Below are 26710 nucleotides of genomic sequence, written 5' to 3' on the forward strand. Positions count from 1 at the left end.
TTTGTTAACATTATTAAACTTAACATACGAAAGCTTTCCGAATTTTAATGCTTTTTTGACTTCGCTTTGATATTCTTAAACTTTGTTTTAAAAAATTGTCATAAAATATCGCATAGATAGGGTATAAAAGCCTTGGCTTCCCGAAGTTACTTTTCCTTCTTGTTATAGATTAAAGTTCTCTAGAATTATATACATATTTTAACATTTTTATATTTTTGTGTATCTTTATATTTTCTTTTTTTTTAAGACTTTAGTTTTTGTTTATTTTGTGATGTTGTTAAAGCTAATAAATGAAAATGTGGAAAATCCAATACAAAAATAGTTATAAAAAATTGCATACTTAATTATGTTATTTCGATCTGCTTACAAATATAACAAATTATTATTTATTCATTACTTCAATTTTCCCAAGATAAAAGCCCCCTTGAGATCACAAAAGCCCCTCTCAATGAAAACCTGCGCCTTTCCATTGCAAACACACACATGAAAATTGATAAAAAGAGAGTAAATGAGAGCTGTCGCGAGCAGCAGACAGAGAGAGAGAGAGATGCTAATTCTGTTTCGAGTTCGAAATGAAAACGAAGCGAAGCTCAAACCTTGGAATTGGGATTGGAATTGGGATTGGATTGGGATTGGAATTGGGAGCTGTGAAAAGAGCGGCGCGAAATTATAATGGAAATCAAAAATAGCAACTACACACACATATGTAAACATACACGAACATAATACGAAGTATGTGCAAAGAAAAGCCACAAAAATGTGCTCGACGGAGACGGGGGAAAAAATTCAATTACATATTGACTTTTGTTTATTTGTTGGTGGGGCTTTGAAATGGATTGGAATTTTTCGTGTGTGTTTCCATGTGTGCGTGTGTGTGTATGTTGTGTGAAATCACGAACTCCAAACTTTGTTGTTGTTGCTGTTTTCAAGCGGGGTGCGGCATAATTTTCACTTTGCCAGCGGAATAACAACAAAAGCCAAAGTCTTGCCAAAAATACAAAAACACACAGACGCACACTCACAAATTTCGAATGCCAAACGGGTTTTGAAACTCTGCTTCTTCTGCCACTTCTTTCTTCTTCCTCTTCTTTCTTCCCGCTTTCGGCAAAATATTTTCTTCGTCATGCGAGCGCCGAAAAAAAGCGTTGAAAAAATTTCCAACTTTTATTGTTAATTTCTTTGAGAGCGCAGCTTTTTTTTAAGCTCCTGCGCGGGCGTCGGCGTCGACAGAGATAGCGTAGTGGGAACACTGCGAGAAAGTCACGATCGTTCGTAAAATCGTTTTTAAATTTTTGTATAAATATGCTTTAGTAATGAAAATTAATTAGTAATTAATAATGAAAATTAAATAATAGTTTATAATAAAAATATTATTTTATTATTTTTTATAAAAATTATTGACCTGAATACTTTAAAATAAAAATATTATCCAACTATTACTTGTTCTGAAGATCATTTCACAATTTGCAAAGTGAAAAGAAATATTTAAAACGATATTAAACAAGAAAAAACTCAATAATTTTTAGAAAACGACTTTAAGAAACAACAAAAATTTAATAATGATAGTACCATCTAATAATCTGATTCATATATTCACAAATGTGTTTTGATCCTATTTCTTTGTGTGCAGCAGCATTATTGTTGTTCTTGTTTCTTGTGTAATTATGGTCTTGTGCTGACTTTTTATATACTATATTTGCTCAAATCGGGTAATCATTTATATTTAAGCATCAAAATCAAGTTTCTGGCAATTGCTAATGCAAGACAGACAAAAAAATGGTCAAAGATTTATACGAATTTACTCTTTGTGTTCACTTTGTTTGCAGGTATGCTTGTACATTGACGATTTTATTAGAAAGTAGCAATTGGCAAAAACAAACAGATATGCAAAAAAGTTAAATGCGAAAAAAAATGAAAAGAGTGGAACCATAAATTGAAAGTTTAATCTTTCCCGACACCTTTCCACTTCCCCGACCGGGAATTTTAATTGCCACGCTAAAAATATTTATTTACTAATCACAAGAGACACAGGTATCTGGTGAATTATGTTCCTTAGCTTTAATTAAATATACTTTCTTATTTTTAATTCAAAAAACATGGCTTGTCATTATGATTTGATCACCTTTTTTTGTGCAAGGTTCTATTGAATAAAAAGTATGTATGTATAGGGAAGCGTTTAAAAATAAATCTGGGAGTTATTAGTATGTACAAAAAACATTAAAGCAACTTTTTTTAGTTAAAACATTATAAAATGATAAATTTTTGTTGGTAACCTAACACCTCAAGGTCACTAAATTAATAAAACAGTGTTCAAAATTCTCGCTGATTACAAAATTAAATTGAAATTAATTGTAAATTAATTTTTCAAAATTTTGATTCTAAAATGTTGTTGTAAAAAATTTGTATTTATCCCATATTTTAGGAATCTTAAAAAACGTTTATGATCTCCAAAGCGTTTTTGATCAAATATCGGCATACATACATATGTGAATATGTATACCCCTGTAAATATGTAAAACCATAAATAAATATAAATAAGTAAATCATTTTCTTATGTGCCTGCCGAAAGAAACATTTTCTTTGCCTTTTCATTTAGCACGACTTCCTTTCCCCATTGCTTCCTTCTCAACTCGCTCTGCCTCTCTTCTCCATCCGACTGCCCCTTTTCCAACCGGACAGTTGCAAAAAGCAATCAACTGTATCGTCGTCCGACCCCGTCTCGCTCGCACTAACTGCGTCTAGCGCACGAGCGATCTTCGGTTTTTCGAATGCAGCAGAAAGAACAACAAAAGCAGAAACTTCGTGCTTACACACACACACACAAGCTCAGTTTTTTTTCGACTTTTATTCTTTGCGCCTCGCGCAAAACTTTTTTGCAGCGATTTTTCAGAAACAAACGGCAACTCTCAGGAATAAAATCGTCGTCGCTCCGCTCGTTAAATTTTCGTTACCCACCCACACAAAAACAAAAAATTAAACGATTTTTAGCTGCGCGCATTACATAAAATATATTTTGAGTAAAAACTAAGTGAAACAATAGCTTTTTGTGTTGAGTGTGTAGGAGGGAAGTGTACAACTATAAATTATAATAATTAAAGTTCACCATAGATAATAATTCGCGTTAGTGTTTGTGCGTATATGTGAGTGTTTGCTGCCCCCCGCTCCTGCGCGTGAATGAGAGAGACGGCGAGAGGGGCGCTACGTGACCGAGTTGCAATGAAAACTCCAGTGAAAATTCAGGTGAGCGATTGTCAAACGACGTGATGTTATGTAGCACATTATCTAGCTATATCTCTACATCTGTTTAGGGGTCCAAAGATCTGTAGAATTTATGTTCGCACAGGGGCGGGCACTCCTAGAATTGTCTCCACTCGATCAATTAGCATTTGGCGTGTAGAATTTCGCACAGAAATGTTAATTCTCCAGTGCCGAAAACCGTTAAGAATTAAGGTACATATGTACATACATATAAGGTGCATAATTTTTACAAAATTAGAGATTAGAGAGAGTGCGGAAAACGCGAGGCGATGAAGTCATGCTGGAAGCCAAAAATAAATCAACGGCGGCCAGAGGCCGATCATAAAAGCAAAATATAATTGGCGCTTTTTAGTAGAAAATGCATTGCATACAAAACTATTGCCCTCGCACTCGGACACACATTCAAGTGCAACGCGAGAGCGGGAGAGCTGCAGGCAGTGAGCTACAGAGAAAAAGAGAGTGTGAGCAAGAGGGAGAAAGGGAGCGTGAGAGTGAGAGATTGCGCTCGGCAACGGTAATTTCTACCATTCGGCTTTGGCGAACATTATGGCTTCGCTATGCCAACAACAAAATCTCGCCCCTTTATTGGGAAACACACACAAAAAAGCAACAACAACTGTAGGGACTGCGAATGATATTTTCGAACTCCACCACATAGAAACAGAGTTGCCAACCTGCTGTCATTTGCATATATAATCTATTTCAAAACTTTAAATTTTATTAATGGTCAAAATGGTTTATCTTATAAAATTATTCATAAAATGATTACGCATACATATGTGAATTTAAGATCTTTATTGTTAAATCGAAAATACTTTTAAGGTATTCCAACGAGTTATTGTACGATAACCATTATTAAAAGTTTGTTTTGTATAATTGGTACTTTAATCATATTTTTGTAGATCTGTTTGGTTGGCAACTCTGCACGGCAAGCATATAAAGCACACTTGCAAACACACAGAAGAAGAGGGAGAGACAAACGGACGACGACGTCAACTCATTTTCGAACTCGCACTCATACTCGCACTCGCTCGGTTTTGCTTTCGGTGTTGTCCGTCGAACATGTATGAAGAGAGCGTGAGAATTGTCCTCTATAGGCACTCTCTGCTTTTTCGCCCTTTCAGTCAGTTTTTCTTCAGTGGCTAAATTCTGTTAATACCATAGGTAATATTCTGTTAAATTGCGATTCCATAGGCAGACAATGTAAGTGAATTGCACACATAAATATGACAAACCAAACGGCTTTAAAATCATTTAAATCATTTGTATTATTTATGTTATTTAAATTTTTATTTTAAGCTAACAAAATTAAAACATTCTACAAAATAAATTTTAAATACATACTTACATAAATACAAATGTACAAACTTCGGCACAAGCTTAGATTGCTGTTCGCGAGGCCGAGGAGCGAGCATGGCATGTGGTGTTGTTCGTCGAACATGTTTGAAGAGTCGTAGTTGGATGCTAAGAATCTATATATGTGGGTACTCTCCGCTTTTTCAGTCGTCAGTTTTTCTTCAGTGGCTCCGCGTACGACATTTTCAGTGTGGTGCGTTGCTGTCGCTGCCTACTCTTTTTCTTTCTGCTCCCCAAAGCAGCGGGAAAGGAAAATACAAACACATACACGGCTACATCCCCACATGCAGTAAAAATAAATTCAACTTTATTGCTTTTCCCGTCGCGTTATCGTGCAAGCGTGTGTGTGTATTGGAAAAGCAACACCAAAATTTGATATGTGCAAAGTTTGTTGACGACTGACTACGTGCTGCCTGTGATTCTATTTCGGTGTGTATAAAAATTAATAGAAATACAAAATACAATATGAAAAGATTAAGAACAAAATATGGTACAAATAACACTGAAAAACATAATGAATATCACACTGCCTTGAACTGTACTTGGCAATTATCTCCGTGTGCTTGAGCGTGTGAGTGTGTGCGTGTTTTTGCATATCAAATCAATATTTCCAGTGGTGTTTCCATCGATTTTTCCATTGCGGAGAAAGCTTTTCACCAACGACGACGAAATATACATATGTATGTGGAGAGAGCGGGAGAAAGAGCGAAGAGAGCTTTCTCGGAAAATGCAACGCTTAAGTAAATGACGGGCGATTTTCATTAATTTTCAGAGGCACACATACACGGACACTGGCTCACTTTCCATGCAAATGAGGTCAAGTGTTGCAGTGGGGAAATGTGTGTTTTCCGCCTGCGTGTGTGAGTGAGTGTGTGTTACATAAGCTTTTTTACTAATTGCGGAGAGGCGTACCACCTGAAAGCTTGTGTAAAATTGAAATAATAAACAAAGGGCTTCTGGATACAAAACAGTTAAAAAATCAACGATTGCTGTTCGCGAACTCCTAGAAAAAAGCACGTTTTTCACTTTGCTAGATTCCCGAATGTCTCGGTGGCCGCCATCTTGGTTTTCCCCCCAACGAGTCGACATAAAAATATGTGCGCTCTCTTTCTCTCTCTTTTACTCCCTCTCGCTTGATTTTCGTTTTTATGTTTGTTCGAACGACGAAAAAAAAAAGAACAACAAAAAACAAGCGTGAAATTTTCTCTGCACTTTTCACACACACATGGAAAGAGTGGCGGCGGATAGAGAGTCCGAACTCGAGAGAGGGTCGTCAAGTTGGCGCTCGCTCTCTCGCATCCCCTTCTCTTTCGCCCGCCACATATTTTTCTGTTTCCACTTTGTGCTACACTTCTACTTGGCTGTTATTGTTGTTTTTATTTTTCTGTCTGCTCTAGAGACACGTTTACATTTTCATTTTTCATATTTTCGTCTCTCTCGCGCCTTAATCTTTTGATGTATTATCGAGCAGCAGTCGCAACGTTGCCGAAAAAACTGCAAAAACTTTTCGACAAAAAGTTTCATTTGTTTACATTCCACGCACATGTGCAGAATAATAACAATAATATAAAGAATATCTCGCTAACACAAAAAAAAATTAAAGCTTTTGCGCAACAAGTGTAGAAAATGCGAAATAGAAGGGGCGACAAAGAATAAAAGTGTCGAAAAGGCAGAAACGGATTGCTTTTCGGTTGCTTTAATGCTTTGTTTACCATTTCGCGTTTCGCACTTATTTCTCGAGTCATCTGATTTTAAAACACCAAATGACCTTGCAGATGATTTCTGACCTACAACACGCGTGCCAAAAAAAAAATTGTCGCACTTTTTTTGCGCTATTCTTTGTGCCTCTTCTCCAATGTTCCTCTTGTAATTACATAGTAAACAAGAAATTTGTATAAAAAGTAAAGAAAATAACGAATTAGATAGGGAAAGGGGAGGGAGAATAATGAGCAAGGTGAACCTTATTGGGCCTGTGCTACCCGTTATCGCCGCCTGCTCTTTGTTCGACTTTTTTTTTCTTATATTTTTTGGTTAGTTTTTATTATTTACCTTTTCGCTTCGGCCATTAGCGCAAAAAGTTCATTGAACTGTGTGTGTGTGCGTTTTTATTTTGCCGTTTATTGTTGATTATTTTTGGTGGCTTAGTTTTTTCACTTTCACTACCAGTTGGCGGCAATTTAATAAATTTAAAAAAAAAACGTACAATCAATATAATTATATTTGATATTTTTATTACCAAATACGAAGAGTAATTAGATGCTATTAATATTATGCTGTAATAAAAAGAATTCGGTTACTTGAAATCCAATTTCCTTAAGCCCACCATTGAACTTTTTTAATTAAATCAAAATCATAAAACTATTTCAACTGGAAAAATGCCAAAAACGTTTATGGCACCTGGTACTACAAAATGGCGGAAAAACCCACAGGTTTTTTGTCCAGAATTCACGGTTACAGCATGCCCAAAAAATCTGGCAAACAAAAAACGAAAAGAGCGATTCAGAATCTGAATTTGGAGGCCCGCTAAATAGATAGATTTAACCTCAAAGCAGCGACTTCCTCCGCCGCTCCCACACTGGCGATCCGCAGACACATTTTACAGATACAGATACACTCGCGCATAACAAGCCCTTAACATTCACTTTAAATAGCTTTTCGAGAAACAAGTTTTTGTGGTTGACGTTTTTTCTTCTTATATATTTTTTTTTTCGCTGCTTTAATGGCAAAACGACATTTTCTGCGGCCGAACACACATGATGGGGGAAAGGAAAGGCAAAGAAGCATGAAAATGGAAAACGAAATGTTCAATGCACTTTGAAAAAATTATGAGAGCTTTTATACATAAATAAGGTCATCATTTAATTTGTAGGTCTAGATCTATTTGGTCAAAGTCGTCGTTATTAGCTTTTAATTAAAAGGTCGAAGACAGCAATTTGTTGTTTACTATCTAGAACTACTGGTTTTATGTAAAACTATCAAGATTACTTATAATATTCAAGATCTTGCTACTAATACCCTTTTTTTTTACATTTTCCATGAGCAATACAACAAATATGTTGTAGTCTGACTTGCAGTAAATCCATTGAATTAGTAGGCTCCTAATTGCTTAAGACTGGTTTTAGCTCTGACGACTTTGGAAAATTACTTGATAATTTCTGGGAAATTATAATCTCGAACTGTTTGTTATAAATCATATTTTGGGGTAATTTACACTGACTCACAGATTGTTAGTAGTTAATATACCCCTGCAGGGTATTATAATTTTAGTCAGAAGTTTGCAACGCAGTGAAAATATAAATATATAATAATATGATCTAACCATGTCCGTCCGCCTGTCCGATTCTATGCAAATATTTTTTTAACATAAATATATAATTTGTATTGCTTTAATTATTAATGAGCAAGGGTATATGAACTTCGGCGTACCGAAGTTAGCTTCCTTTCTTGTTTTTCACATGAGATCGTTCCCTTACACTTGATTCAACTTTTCTCAATCGACACACGGTTATAGACTGTTGTTTTTGCAAGAAAACAACAACTTGACGAGCAGAAAAAAGGGTGTAAAAATAAATAAATGAGCGACGACGGACGCCTACGTGGGTTTTCAGAGGTGGTTTTTTGTATTTAATTTTTTTTTTTGGGCTTCGAGTCGAGAGAGTTGCTGTGCTGAGTGCTGTGTTCGGTGCTATTCAGCAACATTTTCAGCTGCTGCCAGAAATGAAATTATTGAAAGTCAGTGCGAGAGTCGTCGAGTTTATTTTTACGTCGTAAATATACAAATTTTATGTCTCACAGCACACACATACAGATGAGCTGAAAAAAGATTCCACTTTATGCAAAAATCTTGTGGGGGAAGTTCTTGTCTTGTTCTTGGCTGTCGGCTTCTCTCCCTCGGTTTCTTATTTAAGTTATTTCCATTTTAAATTTGTTTTTCTGAATATGTGTGGTGTGCCTGTGTGTGTGTCATGGCGACTTTTCTGGCTGCGATGTGAAATGAAATAAGTTTCTCGAAACTGGTTTTTCTGCCAGCCGATCATATATCGGATCGGATCGGTTTGGATCTCGGATCTCTAAACCAACAGCAGCAGCAGCTTGACGATGGCCACCCGCTCCTCCATCCATTTTTTCTTTTTTTTTTCGTGTGTTTATTTTTTATATTTTTTCCTCCCATTTTGTGTTCGTTTTCGAAATGGCACAGTTCTTGTATTTCTGCGGAACCGGTTTTTCTTTTGACTTTTTGCGCACACACACGCACAACAAAGCACTCAGAACTGAAAACCAGCCCCATTAATATTCCAAGTTCAGCTCTCTCCTTCTCTTTTTCGTTGGCCAGGAATTTTCACTCGGGGGCCCATTCTCTTTGTGTGCTGCGTTTCCAATTTCCAGACTTTGCCACTTCCTGTAGAGAGGAAAAAGGACGACGGCGGCAGTTGTTGTGATCCAACATCTGCCGTCAGGACTATATGGCAAAAAAAAAAAATAAGAGGGAGAGAGGAGGTTGAGAAACAGGACATGGAGAGGGGGGATCTGTTTAGTTTTTAGGGGTTGATTGCAACCCCAAAAAAAACCCAGGTCTGCAGGACCCTCGCCCTCCCTCCTCCTACCTTCCCGTTAAACCAGTTCCCCGGGGTTACCTTAGTTTTCGTACCGTCTGGCGCGTGCTTCGGGAAAAGGGGACTGACATCAACATGGACATCCTTTATTATCCGCTCCGCTCCCCATCCTATCAATGCATCCCATTTTCATTTCCATCTGGCACTCGAATCTGAAACCTGGATTAGAGTGATTTTAAAACAAGTTTATAACAAAGGGATACTTAATATATTGTATTTTAGTAATCATGTATAGGAAAACAGCAATTCGCTCTACTCAAGTACGAAAGATAACCATCCAATTTTCGTATAATTAAGCGGCTGCTAAAAAGAACTTGCAGTTGAGTTTTTCGCTAACAACGTTTGCTAAATTGAAAATTTTAAACGTAGTTTGATAGTAGATCTCAACACAAAATTTATATTTAATTTAAGAATTTTTAGATTGATCATAAGGGCAGCTCGCCTATGAAAAATTATGAAAAATTTACACATTTTTTGTAAAAAGCTGCGGCTGCTAAAATATATTCCAGTTGAATTTTTCGCTAACAACGTTTCGTAAACTTGATGATTTGAACGTAGTTTGATAGTAGATTTCAACACAGAATTTATGTATTTAAAAGGATTTTACTTAAACTTACTTTACCTTCAATCATGAATTGTTAAATGATTATTATTTCATAAGCATTTCAGAAAATGTTGACCCATTCTCATAGCGTGCAATATCAATTTTTAAAGTGTTTTGGAAATATTTAATCAAAACACAATCGATTGTAGTTGCCAGATAAAAAAACAGTTGAGATTTTCGCTAACAATGTTCCGTCAAATCTAAAAATTTTGGACATCGTTTGATAGTAGACCTCAACACAAAACTGATAAAGAACATATGATACTTTAATGAAATATTAATTAATCAGAGGCTTTATTAAAACCTTGAACGAGACAACTATATGTGTTATTTTGCAGAGAAATAGTGAGAAATATTGATTAATAGATTTACCAGAAAAGTGATACTTCATACAGTCACAAGTATAATTTTGTAAAATAATGCAAAATTTTCAAAACTATTTTATAAGGAGAGTTATAATTCAATAATTATAAGATATCATACAACCATATTTCCAATTTGCAACAGCAGATTTAAATAGTGTTTTGGCTTTATTCCTGACCAAAACATTTCCGAATGCAGTTGCCACATGAAAATTCAGTTGAGATTTTCGCTAACAATGTTCCGTAAAACCAAAATATTTTGGACATCGTTTGATAGTAGACCTCAGCACAAAACCTCTAATCACCGATTACTCATTACCCATCCCCCTTATCGGCGTGTATGCTTCATCTTTTGGGTTCTCGGTGGGAAAAGCGAACCCCAAAGAAGTGCACGTCTTTGGGCCCAACTGTACTTTTTCCGCACACACACAAACACTAACTCGGTCGCTCGCTCGGTCGTTCTCTCTTGCTCTGTCGCTTCGTCACAGGATCCCAATTCATAATCCTCCACCATCTGCGCAAAAATAAAACCTTGCAATGTGCAAAGAGCGCGCGTCAAAAAGGAGATGCAAAGAGAGAGCGAGCGGGAGAGATCCTTTTTGTTGCCTCCCTCTGCAGTTTTTACCTACTTCTCTTTGTTGCCGGATTTGTATGTACGTGCTCGTGTGTGTGTGTTTGGGTGTCTGTGGAAAACCCATCCGACGCATCAACGTTGGGGTAAAGCAGCAGCAGCAGCAGCAGCCGTTGTTGTTGTTTTCTCTTTTGTGATTTCTATTTTGTGCGCATGCCTTGCACCTTCCTTCCATGTGGACCATCTCTCTGTGTGTGTGTATAACAAAATCTCGAAAAACTGATCCCTCCGCCTAACGGTACTTTGTCTTGGTACGGCGGAACTCCCTAGGGGTGATTCTGTCTCTCCTTCACTTACGCTTTTTTCTCCTGGATCTGGCGAAAAGTAACAGGAAAATACCAAGGGGAGTGAATAGCCTCTAGTCACGTAGTCAGCGGCGTATCTCCATCTCACTCTGGCTCTTTAACCAAATGGTAGTTTTCTATGCTCCAGCTTCAATTGGTTTAATAAAAAGTGTGTGTATAAAACTTGCAACCAAAAAACATTTCGCATGAATGTTTTCCTGGCCATTTTTCGCTACCTGTAAATGTGTGTGTGCTCGTTTCATGCCCTTGTGTGTATTTCCCGTTATTTCGCTTTGGCACGATTATTGTTGCTGCTGCAGTTCTCCTTTTTCCTTTGGGCTCCCTTTTCCTCTGTCGACGTCGCAGTCGCTGCTGCGGCCTACCTGCCCCTTTTGTTCGCTCTCTCTCTTTCTGTCTACTTGGCAATTTCATAACGTGCCCCCAAAGGCGAGACGCGAGAGAGAACAACTCTCACTCGGTTCCTCTCGCTCTGGCCCACACGGCAGACAGCCGCTCCGCTCTCCCTCTCCCTCATGCAGCAACTTCGTTTGCAGGGCGGCCATTGCCGAGAGAGCCCAAACGAACGCGTCGAGAGCGTGCAGTGGGGAGCGAGGCAGAGCAGAGGCGTCAGCTCGAGCGAGGGTCGCTCAGTTACCGTTCATTTGCGTCGTTTCATTTGCTTTCGTGCTCTCGGAGCTTTTGTTTGGTTTTCCTGCGCTGTGGCGGCAGATCGCGAAAACAACAACGCGTGCGGTTTGCTGACTACATTACATACACAGCAACATATATATACATATATACTACGGCTACACCTACGGCAAGCGGAGCTAGAATAGAAAAACCAACCTTTGCAGTGCTAATTATTTACAACAGTAAGTGTGCTTGTGTGGTTGTATGGGTGTGGAAGTGAAGCATAATCGGCCGATAGAATGAAAGAGCGAGCGAGAGAGAAATTGTGAAATAGCGCCCATATCTATATTGTTTGTGTACATGTGTTGGTTGCTTCTAATGAAAAACGTTCTATTTTTAAATGCACACACCATAAAAAACTGAAACGATTGCTCCACACTTCAACTTTAAAAATTATCAGCCAGCAGTGAGCGAGTGTGTTAGTGTTTGTCTCTGTATGTCCGTATGAGCGAGGGGGAAAATGAAAATCATCATAAATATTCGTCTGTGTCTACTTGTGAAATTTTCCACAACGGAGAAGGAAGGAAAGAAAAAAATCGAGACACACGCACGTGTGCATATGTGTGCAGCGACGCCGACTGCGAACTTCCCCTCTTTATGTTTCATGCTTCGTTTTTTTTTTTCGGTCGTCACGAAGTCTCTTCGTCTTTTATCGTATCCATCGATCTCCACACCGATACAAACGCAGTCGGGAAGCAGAAACAGAAGCAACTGTAACACAAATCCGTTAGCTCTCTCAGAGAAATAGAGAGAGTGTAGTTCCGTTGGAAAGAGCAAAGTTGAAAAATTAACAAGAAACTCGCTCGAAAAATAGCAAGAACAAAAATTGCATTTTAACTGCAAGTGTGTATGCGTGCGTATGTGTTTGAATGCAAAACAATAATATTCTAGGTGAAATTTTAAAAGTACAAAAGAGATGAAAAATATTCAAGGCACTCTCTCTTAAGTGAACAAATTTTGAGCGTTTTGAAATGATAATTTATATGATTAAATTTTACATTGAAATGCAAATTATTATATATTAAAACAACGATAAATTTATTTATAAGTAAAAGTGATTAAGAAGCATATATACTTTATTCGTCGTGTACTGTGTACTGAAAACAAACATGAACTTGACCTTGCCGACATATAATGTGTATTATTTCGAGTTTTTTCTGGTTGAAACGTAACTAATTTTATTTTCTGTTTCGTCACTCTTTACAGCATAACTGCTGACAAACACACAACCGAAAAGAAGAATAAGAGGCAGAATAGAAGGCGAGAAGTTTTTGTAGACCCCACTGTACTTCCCTAAGTTGCAAATTGTAAAATCAGCGAGCGAGTGGCGAAAAAACTCTTAACCAGAGAGAGGGAGCACAGCGAGCCACGTCAAGGACGTGGGCCCACCCATTTCCCCCCTAAATAACCACCCCGGATCCAAGCCCCCAAAATGGATGACGATCAGCAGTTCTGCCTGCGGTGGAACAACCACCAGAGCACACTGATCAGCGTGTTCGACACGTTGCTGGAGAACGAGACTCTAGTCGATTGCACGCTAGCCGCCGAGGGCAAATTTCTCAAGGCCCACAAGGTGGTGCTGTCAGCATGCAGTCCCTACTTTGCTGTGAGTATTTCTAGCGTGAAAATCCCCTAAAAGTGTAACCTCTATAATGCTCAATCGAATTCCTTTCAATTACAGACCTTACTTCAAGAACAGTACGACAAGCATCCCATCTTCATACTCAAGGATGTCAAGTACCAGGAGCTGCGCGCCATGATGGACTACATGTACCGCGGCGAGGTCAATATCTCGCAGGATCAGCTGGCCGCTTTGCTCAAGGCCGCCGAGTCGCTGCAGATCAAGGGTTTGTCGGACAATCGCACTGGCGGATCGGCACCCAAGCCGGAGTCCACACAGCAGCAGCATCATCGCGGCAAGCTTAGTGGCGCCTACACACTGGAGCAGACGAAGCGCGCTCGCCTGGCCACCGGCGGTGCGATGGATGCGTCTGGTGATGTATCTGGGTCACGTGAGGGCTCTTCGAGTCCTTCGCGTCGTCGCCGGAAAGTCAGACGTCGCAGTATGGAAAATGGTGAGTGCCTTGTCAATCTTATGACATTGTAATTAAAACCAAAATCCTGCCAAGACCTTTTGTCTTGAATCGTCATTTAAATAAATTTTAAAGTTTTTATTGATTTTCGTAATTTTTGTTTTGCAGATGCCCACGACAACTCCAACTCGTCCGTGTTACAAGCCGTCGCCTCGAATCAGTCAATCCTCCAGCAGACAGGCGCTGGCCTCGCAGTCTCCGCTTTGGTCAGCACCCAGCTGTCCAGTGGATCGGCAGCCGGAACCAGCAGCCAAGCGTCGTCGAACCAGCAGCAGCCATTGACCAGCACCAACGTTACCAAAAAGACTGAAAGCGCTAAACTAACATCCTCGACAGCCGCACCAGCGAGCGGAGCAGCTGCGTCAGTGACCGCCCAACAACAGCAGGCCCAGCAGCAGCAGGCGCAGACCACAAGCGATGCCATTAATACCGAGAATGTACAAGCCCAGAGCCAAGGCGGCGCCCAAGGCGGCGTCGAAGGTGATGACGAGGACATGGATGAGGCGAGCGCCGTTGGCGGTGCAAGTGCCATCAGTGGTCCCAATCCTGCCTCCGCCTCCGCCTCTGCAGCCGCCGTTCACACTGGTGTTGTGGTCAAGCAGCTGGCCAGCGTTGTGGACAAATCGTCGTCGAATCATAAACAACAGAAGATCAAAGACAATAGCGTGTCGTCGGTGGGCTCTGAAATGGTGATTGAACCCAAAGCCGAATACGACGATGATGCGCACGATGAGAACGTTGAGGATTTGACATTGGACGAGGAGGACATGACAATGGAAGAGCTGGACCAGACGGCCGGCACCAGCCAGGGTGGTGAAGGATCTAGTCAAAGTGAGTATTGCATTTTAAATAACTATTTAACTTTTCACTTACTTATATTACTCTCTTCCTTTATAGCATATGCATGGCAGCACGACAGATCTCAGGATGAACTTGGACTAATGGCACAGGATGCGCAGCAACGGGATCCCCAAGGTGAGTGTTTGTTGCCTCAAAAGTCGATTATATACAATATATATATATATGAGCTACTACGAACAAATGAAAAAGCAAAAAGTACAGCTTAGCTTAGAAGTTTATTAGACAGAGAAGAAGAGATGTTTTTCGAACTCAGCGAGCACGACAACAACCATGACAAGCTTAAATTTCAAATGCAAATGCAGATATAAAGAATGAAACCACGTTAATTCAAGGTCACAACTTCATTTTTTCCACAAAAAAAAAAAAAAAAAATAACGACATAAATATATACATTTTGATTTTTTTACGTTTTAAATGTCGTGCTCCGAAAAAAAGCTCTTAAACGTTGAAAGTAAAAAAAAGAACCATTAAATAGAGAACTTTTTCGAATATAATTTTCAACAAGATAGCAGCAGACGAAAAAAAGCAAGCAACAAGAAAAAGTACAAATACAAAACAATACCAAAAATAACAAGATCTCTGTGAGCAAGAGTTGCCGAAAAAAAGAAAGAAAGAAAGAACAAAACAGAACGAGAAACAAAACAGCAAAATTAATGTTTAAGAGCGAGGAATTTACGACTCTGATTTCTGGTAAACTTGCTGCTGCAGTGTTTTCTTCTCTTTTTCTTTTTTTTTTTTTATAAAGACAACTCCGACAGAGAAAAAACAGAAGAATAATTAACCCGAAACAAGAATAATTTGTGCAAGTTGAAAAGTATTTACTTAAAACAAAAAATCTTTCTTTACTTAACATGATTTTTTAAAACCAAGAGACTAATCATTTTTTAATTATGACACACACTTGTTTAATTCGTATAACTCCTAGTAATCCTATTTTTTTTGTACATATACTTATTATACTTATTAATTTTTTAACACACAAAATGAGAAACATTTTATACCACTCACTCACACACAAACATAATACATATATATAATTGCTATATAAAAACCACAAAACCACCACCCACAACAAAACCCCCGTAACATCCCCTCATTTTACCATTATTATTATTGAATATATATATGTATGATTCTATATGTATGATCATTTGTTGTTGTTTTACAATTGGTGTTTGAATTAACAACTATTATTTGCTTTATTTACACTGTAAATGTTTGAAAAAAAGCCATTCCTAAAAAACATTCCCACTCACTATCTATCTCTGTCTCTTATCCTACTGCCCCCTGTCTTTATCTCTACTCTCTGGCCCCTCTCTCTTTCCAACATTAAGCCGTTAGCTGCAGAGCAAAGAAAAATGCATTCATAATTCATGATTATTCATAAAAATATATATTTCACACACAAACACATACACAAACATACACTGCAGCTTTAAATTAGGATGTATAATAATAATTATAATAATAATAGTATTTAACACAAGAAGCGAGGAAATGATAGAATGCCTTATCATTTAAGTTAGTTTTTATAAAAATGTGTACGTATAAACACAGATTCTTTTCTGTGCGTGTATTCCCAAATATGTGTGCGAGTGTTTGTGTTGATCTCTCTCCCCTTCACTTGCTTTCTCTCGCTATTGCTCTTACTCTCTCTCTAAGCTGCTGTTTGTGTACGTGTCTCCATCGAGAGAGTGTGTGTGTGTGTGTTTGCAGGGCTCTGGCAAGAACCACAACTACAACAAGTATTACCCCCAACCCCTTTCTCTGAAAATGAAAGCACTCAGTACAGTTGCGCCAAAAGTTGACTTTTTAGCAATTTAAACAGTAACGGGATTTAACTTAAACTTTGTGTTTGCATAATTAAAAAAAACATCTCCCACCACACACACACAGGCACACAAACAAACCATATCATACCCATAAATATTCACATTTTTCACACCCATTGATTGTCATTTCTGTTCCATTTTGATTGTCAAAAATCTGTTTTTAGAACTCTCAGCGCGTGCTAATGTTTATTTTTGATACACAGTTGTTTTTATTTTATTTTACACATTATATTTATATTATTATATATGATTACGAGAAATACGCATGCAGTTTTAAATTGTACTTTAGTATACTATATCTCTCTCTATATATACACATATATATATATTTTGCTTTATTTTGGTTGACGGGACTTTTTTTTTTCTTTGTTTATTTTTCCTTTTTGTATTTGTTGATAGTTTTAAAGTTAGTATGTAAGTTTGCCGTTTGAAAGTACGTCGCGCGCGTTGCTCCGGGCTAAGTCTTTAAACGTTAAAGACATTCAAAATTCGAAATAGTTGAAAGTAACAACTATAAAAAAACTAAACTTTAAACAAGTCAAGTGCCAAGTGATATTGTAACAAGAAACCCAAACTGATGACAGAGCAGAAAAGCGAGCGCAACGCGAGGTCACTGGAGGAGGTTCATCAGCTGGAGGATTTGGTCAAGTCGCGTCATTGCCACAAGAACAAAGCACGTAGCCAATCCGTAAGGATGGCGAGGTACAATCGCAGCTTTGGGCATTCCGACACGATCCGTCAACCGAACAGCCGGACTCATCCCGATCCCCAGGTGAGTATGCTCCGCTCGACGGTATCGGTTGGGCGGAGTGCCATACAAAATGAAGTAAATTTTGTATTTTTTAAGTTTTCTTTATGTTGCGCCCTCCAAAAAAGAATACCCCCCACCGTTCCTCAATCTTAATCCCTGACTCCTTAAATCCTAAATTCCCAAAATCAACTTTCATTCCTCACAACAACAAAAAAAAAATCAAGAAAACCACAAAAAAATATACAAATTTTCAGCAACTTGCCAGGTAATGTGTATAAAAAATCAAGCAACAAGCTTGGGGAAATCCTGCCCAAAAAGGTGCAATCACTTTCTTCCAACAAAAAAAAAAGAGTTTAAATGGCGTTAAATGGGTAAGCTATAGTGTTACTCTTATCCCCGTTTTCTACAAATCTTTCTCCTCCGATTTAATTCTAAGTGTGTACGTACTCCTTAAATTTACATTGTTTATATAATTTTTTTTTTTGAATTTTTAATTTAATTGCGTTTGGCGTTTGTTTCTCGAAATTGCTTAAAGCGTCGTCGTTGCCAAACAGACATTAAAAACTACAACAAAAAAATACACCAAAGAAAAACCACATTCTCGAACTATAAAAAATATATATATAAATATGCAAATAGAATACACTGCATTACGTGTTTATAAATTGGCTTTCCTTCATGAGTTTGTTCTCTTCATGAGTTCTTTGGATTTGTTACTTCTTTCTGTTAATTATCAGAAAACCTATATAAACTATACTCTCGGGATTATTCAAAAATTGTTTTCTCATCTGTTTTCGGTTAACAAAATCTCAAATAACTTTTCAAATTTGGAAAGAGAAGTATAATATTAGGTACTCGTTTTAAAGGGATTGAAAAAGATTGCCTCTTGATATTTTTTGAAAACCTAAAATTTCCCCATTAAATCTTTAAAGAACTTTAAAAGAAGATTGATGGGTAGTTTTCCGTATGTTTTTCGAGTTTTTATCGTTGAAGAAGCGCTAGAGAATTGAAAAAATATGGAGATTTAAAATTTCCATATTTGAATTCAAAAATAACCAACTTGGTCTAGTATTAGGAGTTATTAATTTCTTGAAATATCCAACGACTTGTTTTCTCTTCCCCTTGCTCTTCGATTCAATATTTTCTACAACAATCTTGTTTGATCAATTAATTTATGAGTTTTTTTTTATGTTTCGCTCGTTAGCCAGGTGAGCTATCTAAAATAAAAGGGGGTGTCTGTTATATTTTAATATCCACGAAACTGTCGTTGATCCCTCCGCTCGGCACCCTATCTTTTACTCACTTATCCGCTTTCTATGCCCGTTGTGTTAATTGTTAATCAGCAAAAACAATAGCAACAAACGGCAAACAGCAACAAAAATAAAAATAAACATAAAAACAATGGCCGAGAGGCAGTCAGTCAGTCGTTCGTTCAAGTTCAAGGTCGGCTAAATAATAATGTGTTGTTTCTATGTGTGAGATTGTGAGTTGCTTTTTCTCTTTTAATCAGCATTGTTCACTTGATGATGAACAGAGACGGACGGAGGAGGTGATGTGGCAGCGTAGAATGAAGCAATAATATTAATGTTCATATCTCTGTGAATGTTTATCATCTCGCTTGGCTTTTGATTTCGGTTTTTTTTTCTCTGCTCTACTGATGATGTTTTTCTTCTCAATTTTGTTGTGTGCTATTCTCGAAATATTATTTCGTACTGCTGCATCCGTGTAAAATGTCGTGTGATGACGATACTGATGCTCTTTTTGGCATAAAAAGAAAAGAATCAGGTTTTTGGAATTTTCGAATGGGAATTTCTACATCTAAAATAATTGGTGAACAATCTCAGAAAGTTGCTTGAAAAACCACTTTAATTTGCGTATGCTTTTTGAGTTGGTTTTATTGCTTAAGAAGGGGTGACGTTATGATCTTGGAGTCTTCTTGAGTCTGGAATATAACTATTTTATTCCTTTTTATGCTATTAGTGGTATAATATAAACATTTTAAATGACAGTGTTCCACTTGACTTTCAACAAATGCAGCTTATGTTTATGTTTAGCGAGTTAGAATTCTTTTGGAATTGCTAGAATTTATTACTTAAGCTTATAAGATAGGAAATCTTCTCATTACTATCAGAGTTAGTAAAAGATCTTAAAACCCCATTTAATGTATAATCCCGTACGTGGATTAGTATACTCCGATTATTTTTCCCTTAAAATTTATTTGTGATTATAAAACTTTTTGTTGGCCCAGTTGAAAGCTGTTTGCATGGCCTTGACCCAATTCACAGTTGATTTTGCTCACTGAAAGCACAGGCACAGGCACACAATCGCACTCACAGATACGCAGAAATCCATAAACACACACACACTCACACAAAACAGGCAGTAAAAGATACTTTTTTCCCCTCTTTTTGCGTTATTTTTGTGTAACATGCAATGTGTCAAAAGCTTTTGTGATTTTTTCAAACACGTCATAGAGGCAAGCTGTCGGGAGACCATGTCCTGACGTGCATTCCTTAATTTATACATATATTTGTGATTGTGTATCTGTTTGCATAAATTGATGTATGTGTGAGTGTCCTTTGAGTAAATTTTAAGCTCCTAATGTAGTTTATATGCAACAGTTATCCGTAATTTGTAGTTGTATATTGGTATATTGCCTATATCTCTCTTCTGCGGCTATTTGTGAAACTTGCTTTTCTCTCTTCCCCTAAACTTTCAACTTGCATAAATGTATCAATTTTTGGAATATACGAGATATAACAGTGTTTTGAACGAGAGAGATTTAATAGTTCATTTGTATATTATATTGAAAGATAAAGATACTTATGAGTAAGCTTTGCTTTAAAATAGGAATCTTTTGATGTTTTTATGTACTTTTCTTGTTGTCTTGTCATTTTTATACCTTTTCTTGTGTTTTTTTCAACTGCTATAATAGTTGTTGACTGGAATTTGAACCTTTTGTGGAAATTGGATAAATAGAGCAAAATTTGCTAGTGACTTTTGTAATTAAGGAGTGTTACCTGAAGTAATTAAGAAATATTTTTTTTTTTTTTTAATATTAGCGAGAAAAGAAACCTAGAAAGCTTCGTTTTGTTATTTCATTTGTGACTTTCTTATTGATGTCTCTATTTTTTGTTATTTGCGAGTGCCTCAATCTCTTCTTACACTACTCTTCTTTTCCGTCCCATTTCCATCCGTTTTGAATCCATATGTCGATGGTTGGGCAGACGCAATGGTTGTGCCCCGAATCACGTCGGTTCGCGGTGGCTCTCAGCGTTTGGCCGGAAAAAGGGCCAACACTTCCATTGCATCCGCTTTGGGTGCTGCCGCCAAGCACACGACATCCAGGCGCAAGTGCAAATCCACCAGCACCTCATCGTCGCACAGGTAACTTGGCTTGTGCCCAGACTCGATGCCCAGATCCCTGATGATGATCTCTCTCGTGCTCTCCCATTCCCCTTTCCGTTTTTCTCTAGACACACCAGTAGCAGCGGTGGACGAGATGGCGGTGCCTCCACATCCGCCTCGGCATCCAGATCAAAGTCGTCGAAATCGACGGATCCGACAGCTAGTGCTCCTTATGTGTGCCAGACGTGCGGTCGTCGATATCAGGTTTTGGGCACTTTGACGCGTCACATGCGCAAAGAGTGCAATCAGCCGAAGAAGTACGTTTGCGGCATGTGCGGTCGTGGCTTTCACTATAATTTCAAGCTACAAGATCATTACTACTATGTACACAAAGGCATTCCGCAATCGGGATTAGATAAGAGCGAAAGGAGGAGATACATGGTGGAGGAGGAGGATAGGAAATAAGTGTAATTAATGTAAAACTCTTAATTCACACACTATATATATAATCATCAGTATCATTAAATGTGCAACAATAAATTTGGGGCTAGAATATTAATCTGGGATCTATCTCAATCGGAGCAAGAGTTCAAATGGAGAAGATGTGGAGGCTATGAGAGGATATCTTACAAAAGGTGTTAACAGAGTGGGATGGAACAACAATTTAAAACAATATCTGAAATCAGTAAACTAAATTGAGTACATTTAAAGGACAATTATGGTTATATTTAGGTGATGAGCTCTTTAAAAGTTGTATGCTGAGATATAAATTTTCCTTAATCTTATAAAAAAGTAGTTTTCCAGTTGAAGAGTTTTTAAGGGATTGTATTTAAAGGATTGACATATTATTTTGGAAACAATTTTTAAAAATTCTAAATCTTTCAGAAGAATATGTAGTGGATACATTAGGTTGTATAGATTTGTAGGTTTTTTATGTTATAATTTCAAAATTTTCACATTTTCATGTAAAATGTATTTATTTTAACTTGTACTTTACAGAAAGAAATGTCAATTAAATATAGGATGATGTAGCTTATAGAGCTCTTCGAGTTTTTAAGGTTACAAAAATGAAACTTACACATCCTCATTCAGTAAGAAAGTTCTCGAAAGCTGGAGAAATACAAAACATACAAGTATTAAATTCCATATAGCGCTGACTTTGAAAGTGATTTGTTTTTAGCGTTCCGATTTTGCAGATTTGATTAGAAACATTTTTGAGGTTAGGCTTGAAGTTAGGGAGATGTCTTCTATGTTTAGTTAAAAATATTATTTAGAGTGTGTCTTGTTTTGAAATGTGAAAAGCTTTTGTCATGTCAGTTGCTCGCTCGTTCGTTTTATAAACTCTTGTTTTTGTTTTTCCTCCCCTCCCTCCTATGTGCGATTCTCTATCCAGCTCTTTTGCTCAAACCTTTAATTGCAGGTCTGCTCGAGTTGAGTTTTAATGAAATGTTTTACTATGAAACAGAAACTCTGCCGACCTCTGTTGCCGCTGTTGAATCGCGTCGCGGAAAGCTGCGATCACGTAAGAAGGCCACTAGTGGAGCCCAAATATTAAAGAAGAACATAATGCCGCCGCCGTCCGAACAGAGCTGTTCGGCGGCGAATCTGGCAAGGAATGCGAATATGCGGGAGGATGGCAAGGTGCAGTGTCCGCAGTGTCCGAATGCGTATACAAGGATATCGGCGCTGAAGCGGCACTTGGAGTTTGAGTGCGGAATGATGGAGAACTTTCGATGCGAAGAGTGCGATGCAGGATTCAAGCGGAAGGACTCGCTGAATCGTCATCGCAAGAAGCACATTAATACGAAATATTTGTTTAAGTGAGACTGGTCGGTCCAAAGATGAGCCATTAAAGAAGATTAAGATAATGCCAACTCGTTTGGTGGGGATCTACTCATTATATACTCACTATAAATTATCCTATCGTTGGATATATTTGATCTCTCTTTGATTTTGAGTGAAGGAATTAGTCCCAAGTCAATCAACCATCACATAAAGCCAGGATATATCTGTATATGTTTTTGACTGCGCGATAAAAACAGATTACAAATTGAATAAACACACAAACATCACACTACACATATCCTCCAGCCCATTACTCTTTCTCTATATATCCTTTGCATAAATCACAAAGCTGACGAACCACACGGTCTCTTCTCTGTCTTCTCTATCCAATCCCTGATCTCTCCTCTGACTAGTTTTTCCTCCTACGATTAATCCATAACCAAACAACCAAAAACCAAACGCCCGCTCTCCTCCTATTTTGCATTTGCTGTTCTGTGCAATTGTTTTTATGCCTGTTTGAAATTTGTTTTTGTTTGATGAAGAAACTACAATTAAACAAAGAAATTAATTTATTAATTTTTACCACAAAAACAAACGAATATCTAATGCTTTTCAAGACTAATATCTGGCATTTTTGAGAGTAACCCAACCAAAAAATAAAATTAATATTATATTGCTTGTTTTTGCCTTGACAACAATTTTAAACCGACTAAAATAAGAAATGAAACATAACAAGAATTAAAAATAATATTAAAAGCATGATTAACGTTTAACTTTTAACGTTTTTGAGAACAAAACAACAACAACAACAAAAAGAAAGAGAACTTGATAGAAAATTTGAACTCGAGCCCCGAGAAAATATGAAAAATATGAAAACAAAGAACAAAAACAAATTTCAGGCCTGCATCAGCTGATAGAAGACTCCTCATCCAGTCAGCAACCGGCGAATCATGTCCTAAATGGCGGCACCAACAGCACCAAGCAGGAGCTAATGGATGGCAGCAGTGATGACTTTCCTCAGGGATCGGGATCGGGATTGCATCACTTTCAGGCCCCACAATTTGATCATTTTCATGGACTCTTGGCCGGCGGTAACGGGGGAGTGGTAGGAGTAGGCGTAGGAGGAGTAGGAGGAGTTGGCCTCGGCCAAGAGGAGAGCTTCACCTGCCCGCAGTGCTATAGGACTTACCGTAGACACGGCACCTTGAGGCGTCACCTGCGACAGGAGTGCGGCAAGGGCAAGAGCATGGTGTGCTCAGTTTGTGGCCATCGCACCAAGCGAGCGGATCACCTGCGCCAGCATGTGCGCAAGAAGCATCCAGAGATTGCGATGCGATCGCTCTTTAAGCGCCAGCAGAGAGCAGCCGCAGCGGCAGCCTCATCCGCAGGAGAGGAGAATCAGACGGCAGAGTCCGAACAGAAGCCAGAGATTGTGAATCTAGTGGATATGCTGGACGAGACGGCAGTAGGAGATGAGGATCAGCAGCAACATGCCTTTCTAGTCGATGACGACGATGAGGATGAGCCTCTAGACTATCCTCCACTGCAGCAGCAGCAGCATCATCATCAACGTCAGGTGGAGGAGGAGACCAGGACCACCAGCTATTATCGTCAGCAGCTACGGCAGCAGGCTCTGCTGCAGCAGGCGTTACAGCAGGTGGCAGCGGCGGCGGCAGTGGTGGCCAGCGGCGGCTCCTCCAACTCCACCACCTCCCCCTCGGCCGAGCTGCTGAAGGGTGAGGGATTGTAGGTTTTAGGTCCTTCTCCGCTACCTCCGCTTTGAGTAAAAGACGCGCAACGCTAAATCCTATCCAGAGATATCTCCACTAATCAAATTAACCAAAGAGCGGCGACATTTGCCATTTTCTTTTCCTGCATTTATATATATATATTTTCTAATTCGTATTATATGCGATATATATATGAATATATATTTCTTTTTCCAGCGCTAAATCAAAAACAGTTGACAACTAATATAATAATAATAATAATAATAATAAAAAAAGTATATTTATATATTTTGTATAAAATGAAAACAAAAGGAAAAAAAAAACGACAAAGAAGAAAAGCTATAAAAACTAAAAATAAAATGCAACGTTTTTTACAAACAAAAACCACAAACCAATGCGTTTTTCAATTTAATGCATGAGATGAAAATCGAAAAAAAAGAAGAAAAGAAAACACGGATTTCGAAATTAATTTAATTACATGATTACTCGATTAATTTTCTTTGGTAAATAACATTTAATTTAATATGCGAAACGATCATATATATACATTATTTTGTTTTCGGTGCAAAAGTATTTTTTTTAATATCCTTTTTGTGTGTTTAAATTTAAGTTTAACTTAAGTTTTAACTTTGAGGCGAGGCGTGAGATGTGTATTATCCATATGTAATGGCGGCGTCGGTTCTTATGCTAATCCACAATATATACTATATTGCATAATACAGAATATACATAACTTTAAGCCAACAACAACAACAATACACTGTAAAAATGAAAACCCAAACATGAATTTAAAAACAGCCCAAACAAAAACCACACTACACATCACACACACACACCATCTCTCTACTCAACCTCTGACTCTGTACTCTCTCACTTTCTCTCTCTTTATCTCTGTTAAGAAATAATCGTTTAAATCAGTCTTTTAGCCAAAATCTTAGACATAAAAACAAACCCAATCACAATTCTTACAGATTTAAGGACGCTTTACTGTAATTATGCCACGGCAGTTATAGCAGCGGCCAATGCGGCCAGCAAGAAGCCGGCCATGGAGGAGGAGCAACAGAATCACCTCAACCAACAGCATCAACATCATCATCATCATCACCACCACATCGGCAACAGCAATAGCAGTGAGATTTGTGAGCCCGATGTAACGATACGCAGAATGTATAAATGTGGTAGCTCGGGTCAAGCGGAGCACATTGTCAATCACTTGCAGCCGGCTGCGGTTAGCCAGAGTAGCAACAGCAACAGCAGCAACTCCATTGCAACGCTAGCAACTGCACCGGCTGTCACATGTCTGCGGCAGCCGCCTCCTTTCAGTTGGCCAATCTGCTCAACAGCAGCATACGAAGCGGAAGCAGCAGCAGCGGCAGTAAACCGCAGAGGAACCACAGTCATAGCACAAGCAACAACAGCAACACAAGTGGCAATAGCAATTCCAACACAAACAACACCACAAATAACAATAATGGCAGCAGCAGCAGCAGCATTATTTCAGCGAGCAAGAAACCGCCAAGCGTCCAGTTCCATTGCGAATTCTGCAACTTTAGCTGCTCGTGGCGCTACGATTTGAAATTGCACTTGCGACAAAAGCATGGGATTCATCAGCTGAAGAAAGTCTAGAAGGGATTAGGGAATGTGATTCCAACTAGGATCGAGATCAAAACTACTGGCTGTTTTACAACATATATGTGTATATACATCCCCATTTTTATATAGTTAAGACAACACGTTGCTCTATATTGTTCTGTGTCTGCCAAGTCAATAATACCCTGAAGTTAAATATATGTGTACGAAATATTTATTGAAATGAAAAGTTGATTTTTTTAATGCCCATCCCTAAATATTGTTCCATATCATATAAACTAATGTATTTTTTAGAGAGCCTGTGATGCCCAGAAAGTCATTTTGGAAACCACACTTGATTTTTACACAATAATCTATAAAATATTTATATTTAGTTTATAATTATTTCATATGAAAAAGATTTTATTTCGATTTTTCCAAATTTAACCAGGTTTCCCATACAATTTTTTTGTATTTGAGTTTTAACAATTTCATAAGTACATTTTGAATTTTGTTACTCAATAGTTTCTTTAATTTATTTATGTAATTTTGTTAGAAAAAAGTATTTAAAATGTATTTGTTTATTTTATTGTTTTTAGAGTAGACTCTAGTAGTTTCTGTTGAAGATAATGTAAACTTGATTTTAGACATTGGATAATTGTATAATTTGTATTAGTTTTTTCCTTCAACTTCTCAAAAACGAAAAATGAAAACGAAAACAACAAATCCAATTGGAAACTTGACAATAAATAAGTTTAGTTTTTAAGTTATGTTTTTATAAACAAACATTTGAAGCGATGATTTCAGAATTGTTTATGCCACATTTAAGTATAAGCCTAATAATTCCTGGACCTTGTGTTTATAATTTTTCACACATTTTTCTCTTTTTATTTTCTTTTCATTTTCATTTCATACAATCCAAAAACAAAAATCCAATCAAATC

The 26710-nt window shown here is 37.8% G+C and overlaps 2 protein-coding genes and 1 long non-coding RNA gene across 43 annotated transcripts in view; 1 reads left to right on the forward strand and 2 right to left on the reverse strand.

Annotated features, from left to right (window-relative positions):
- psq (BTB-domain-containing protein pipsqueak) overlaps positions 1 to 5014 on the reverse strand; it is an 88753-nt gene extending 83739 nt beyond the window's left edge. The window contains 1 exon segment of the mRNA XM_086838342.1: positions 4607 to 5014. The gene's annotated coding sequence lies outside the window, so the exon portion shown is untranslated.
- LOC110189496 (longitudinals lacking protein, isoforms A/B/D/L) overlaps positions 2752 to 26710 on the forward strand; it is a 57018-nt gene continuing 33059 nt past the window's right edge. For 8 of the 41 annotated variants that reach the window (XM_086838356.1, XM_086838359.1, XM_086838350.1 and 5 more), the window contains exons 1-5: positions 4716 to 5043; positions 13005 to 13404; positions 13480 to 13873; positions 14000 to 14722; positions 14789 to 14866. In XM_086838356.1, the coding sequence (XP_086694482.1) occupies positions 13231 to 13404; positions 13480 to 13873; positions 14000 to 14722; positions 14789 to 14866 (1369 nt within the window). In that variant the 5' untranslated portion in view covers positions 4716 to 5043; positions 13005 to 13230. Of the gene's footprint in view, positions 3241 to 4160; positions 4462 to 4703; positions 5044 to 11662; positions 11981 to 13004; positions 13405 to 13479; positions 13874 to 13999; positions 14723 to 14788; positions 14867 to 20562; positions 20723 to 20811; positions 24590 to 25169; positions 26018 to 26710 lie in introns of those variants that run through there. The other 33 variants (XM_086838357.1, XM_086838360.1, XM_086838351.1 and 30 more) reach the window with 18 other exon arrangements.
- Positions 14792 to 20706, reverse strand: LOC147642829 (uncharacterized). The gene is made up of 2 exons (XR_015272888.1): positions 20501 to 20706; positions 14792 to 14922 (listed from the first exon to the last, which is right to left on the reverse strand). It is a non-coding gene; the product is annotated as an uncharacterized LOC147642829 (long non-coding RNA).

The sequence above is a fragment of the Drosophila serrata genome, unplaced genomic scaffold (genome assembly GCF_035046125.1).
Source record: "Drosophila serrata isolate PLE 108 unplaced genomic scaffold, ASM3504612v1 contig_347, whole genome shotgun sequence".
Taxonomy (NCBI): domain Eukaryota; kingdom Metazoa; phylum Arthropoda; class Insecta; order Diptera; family Drosophilidae; genus Drosophila; species Drosophila serrata.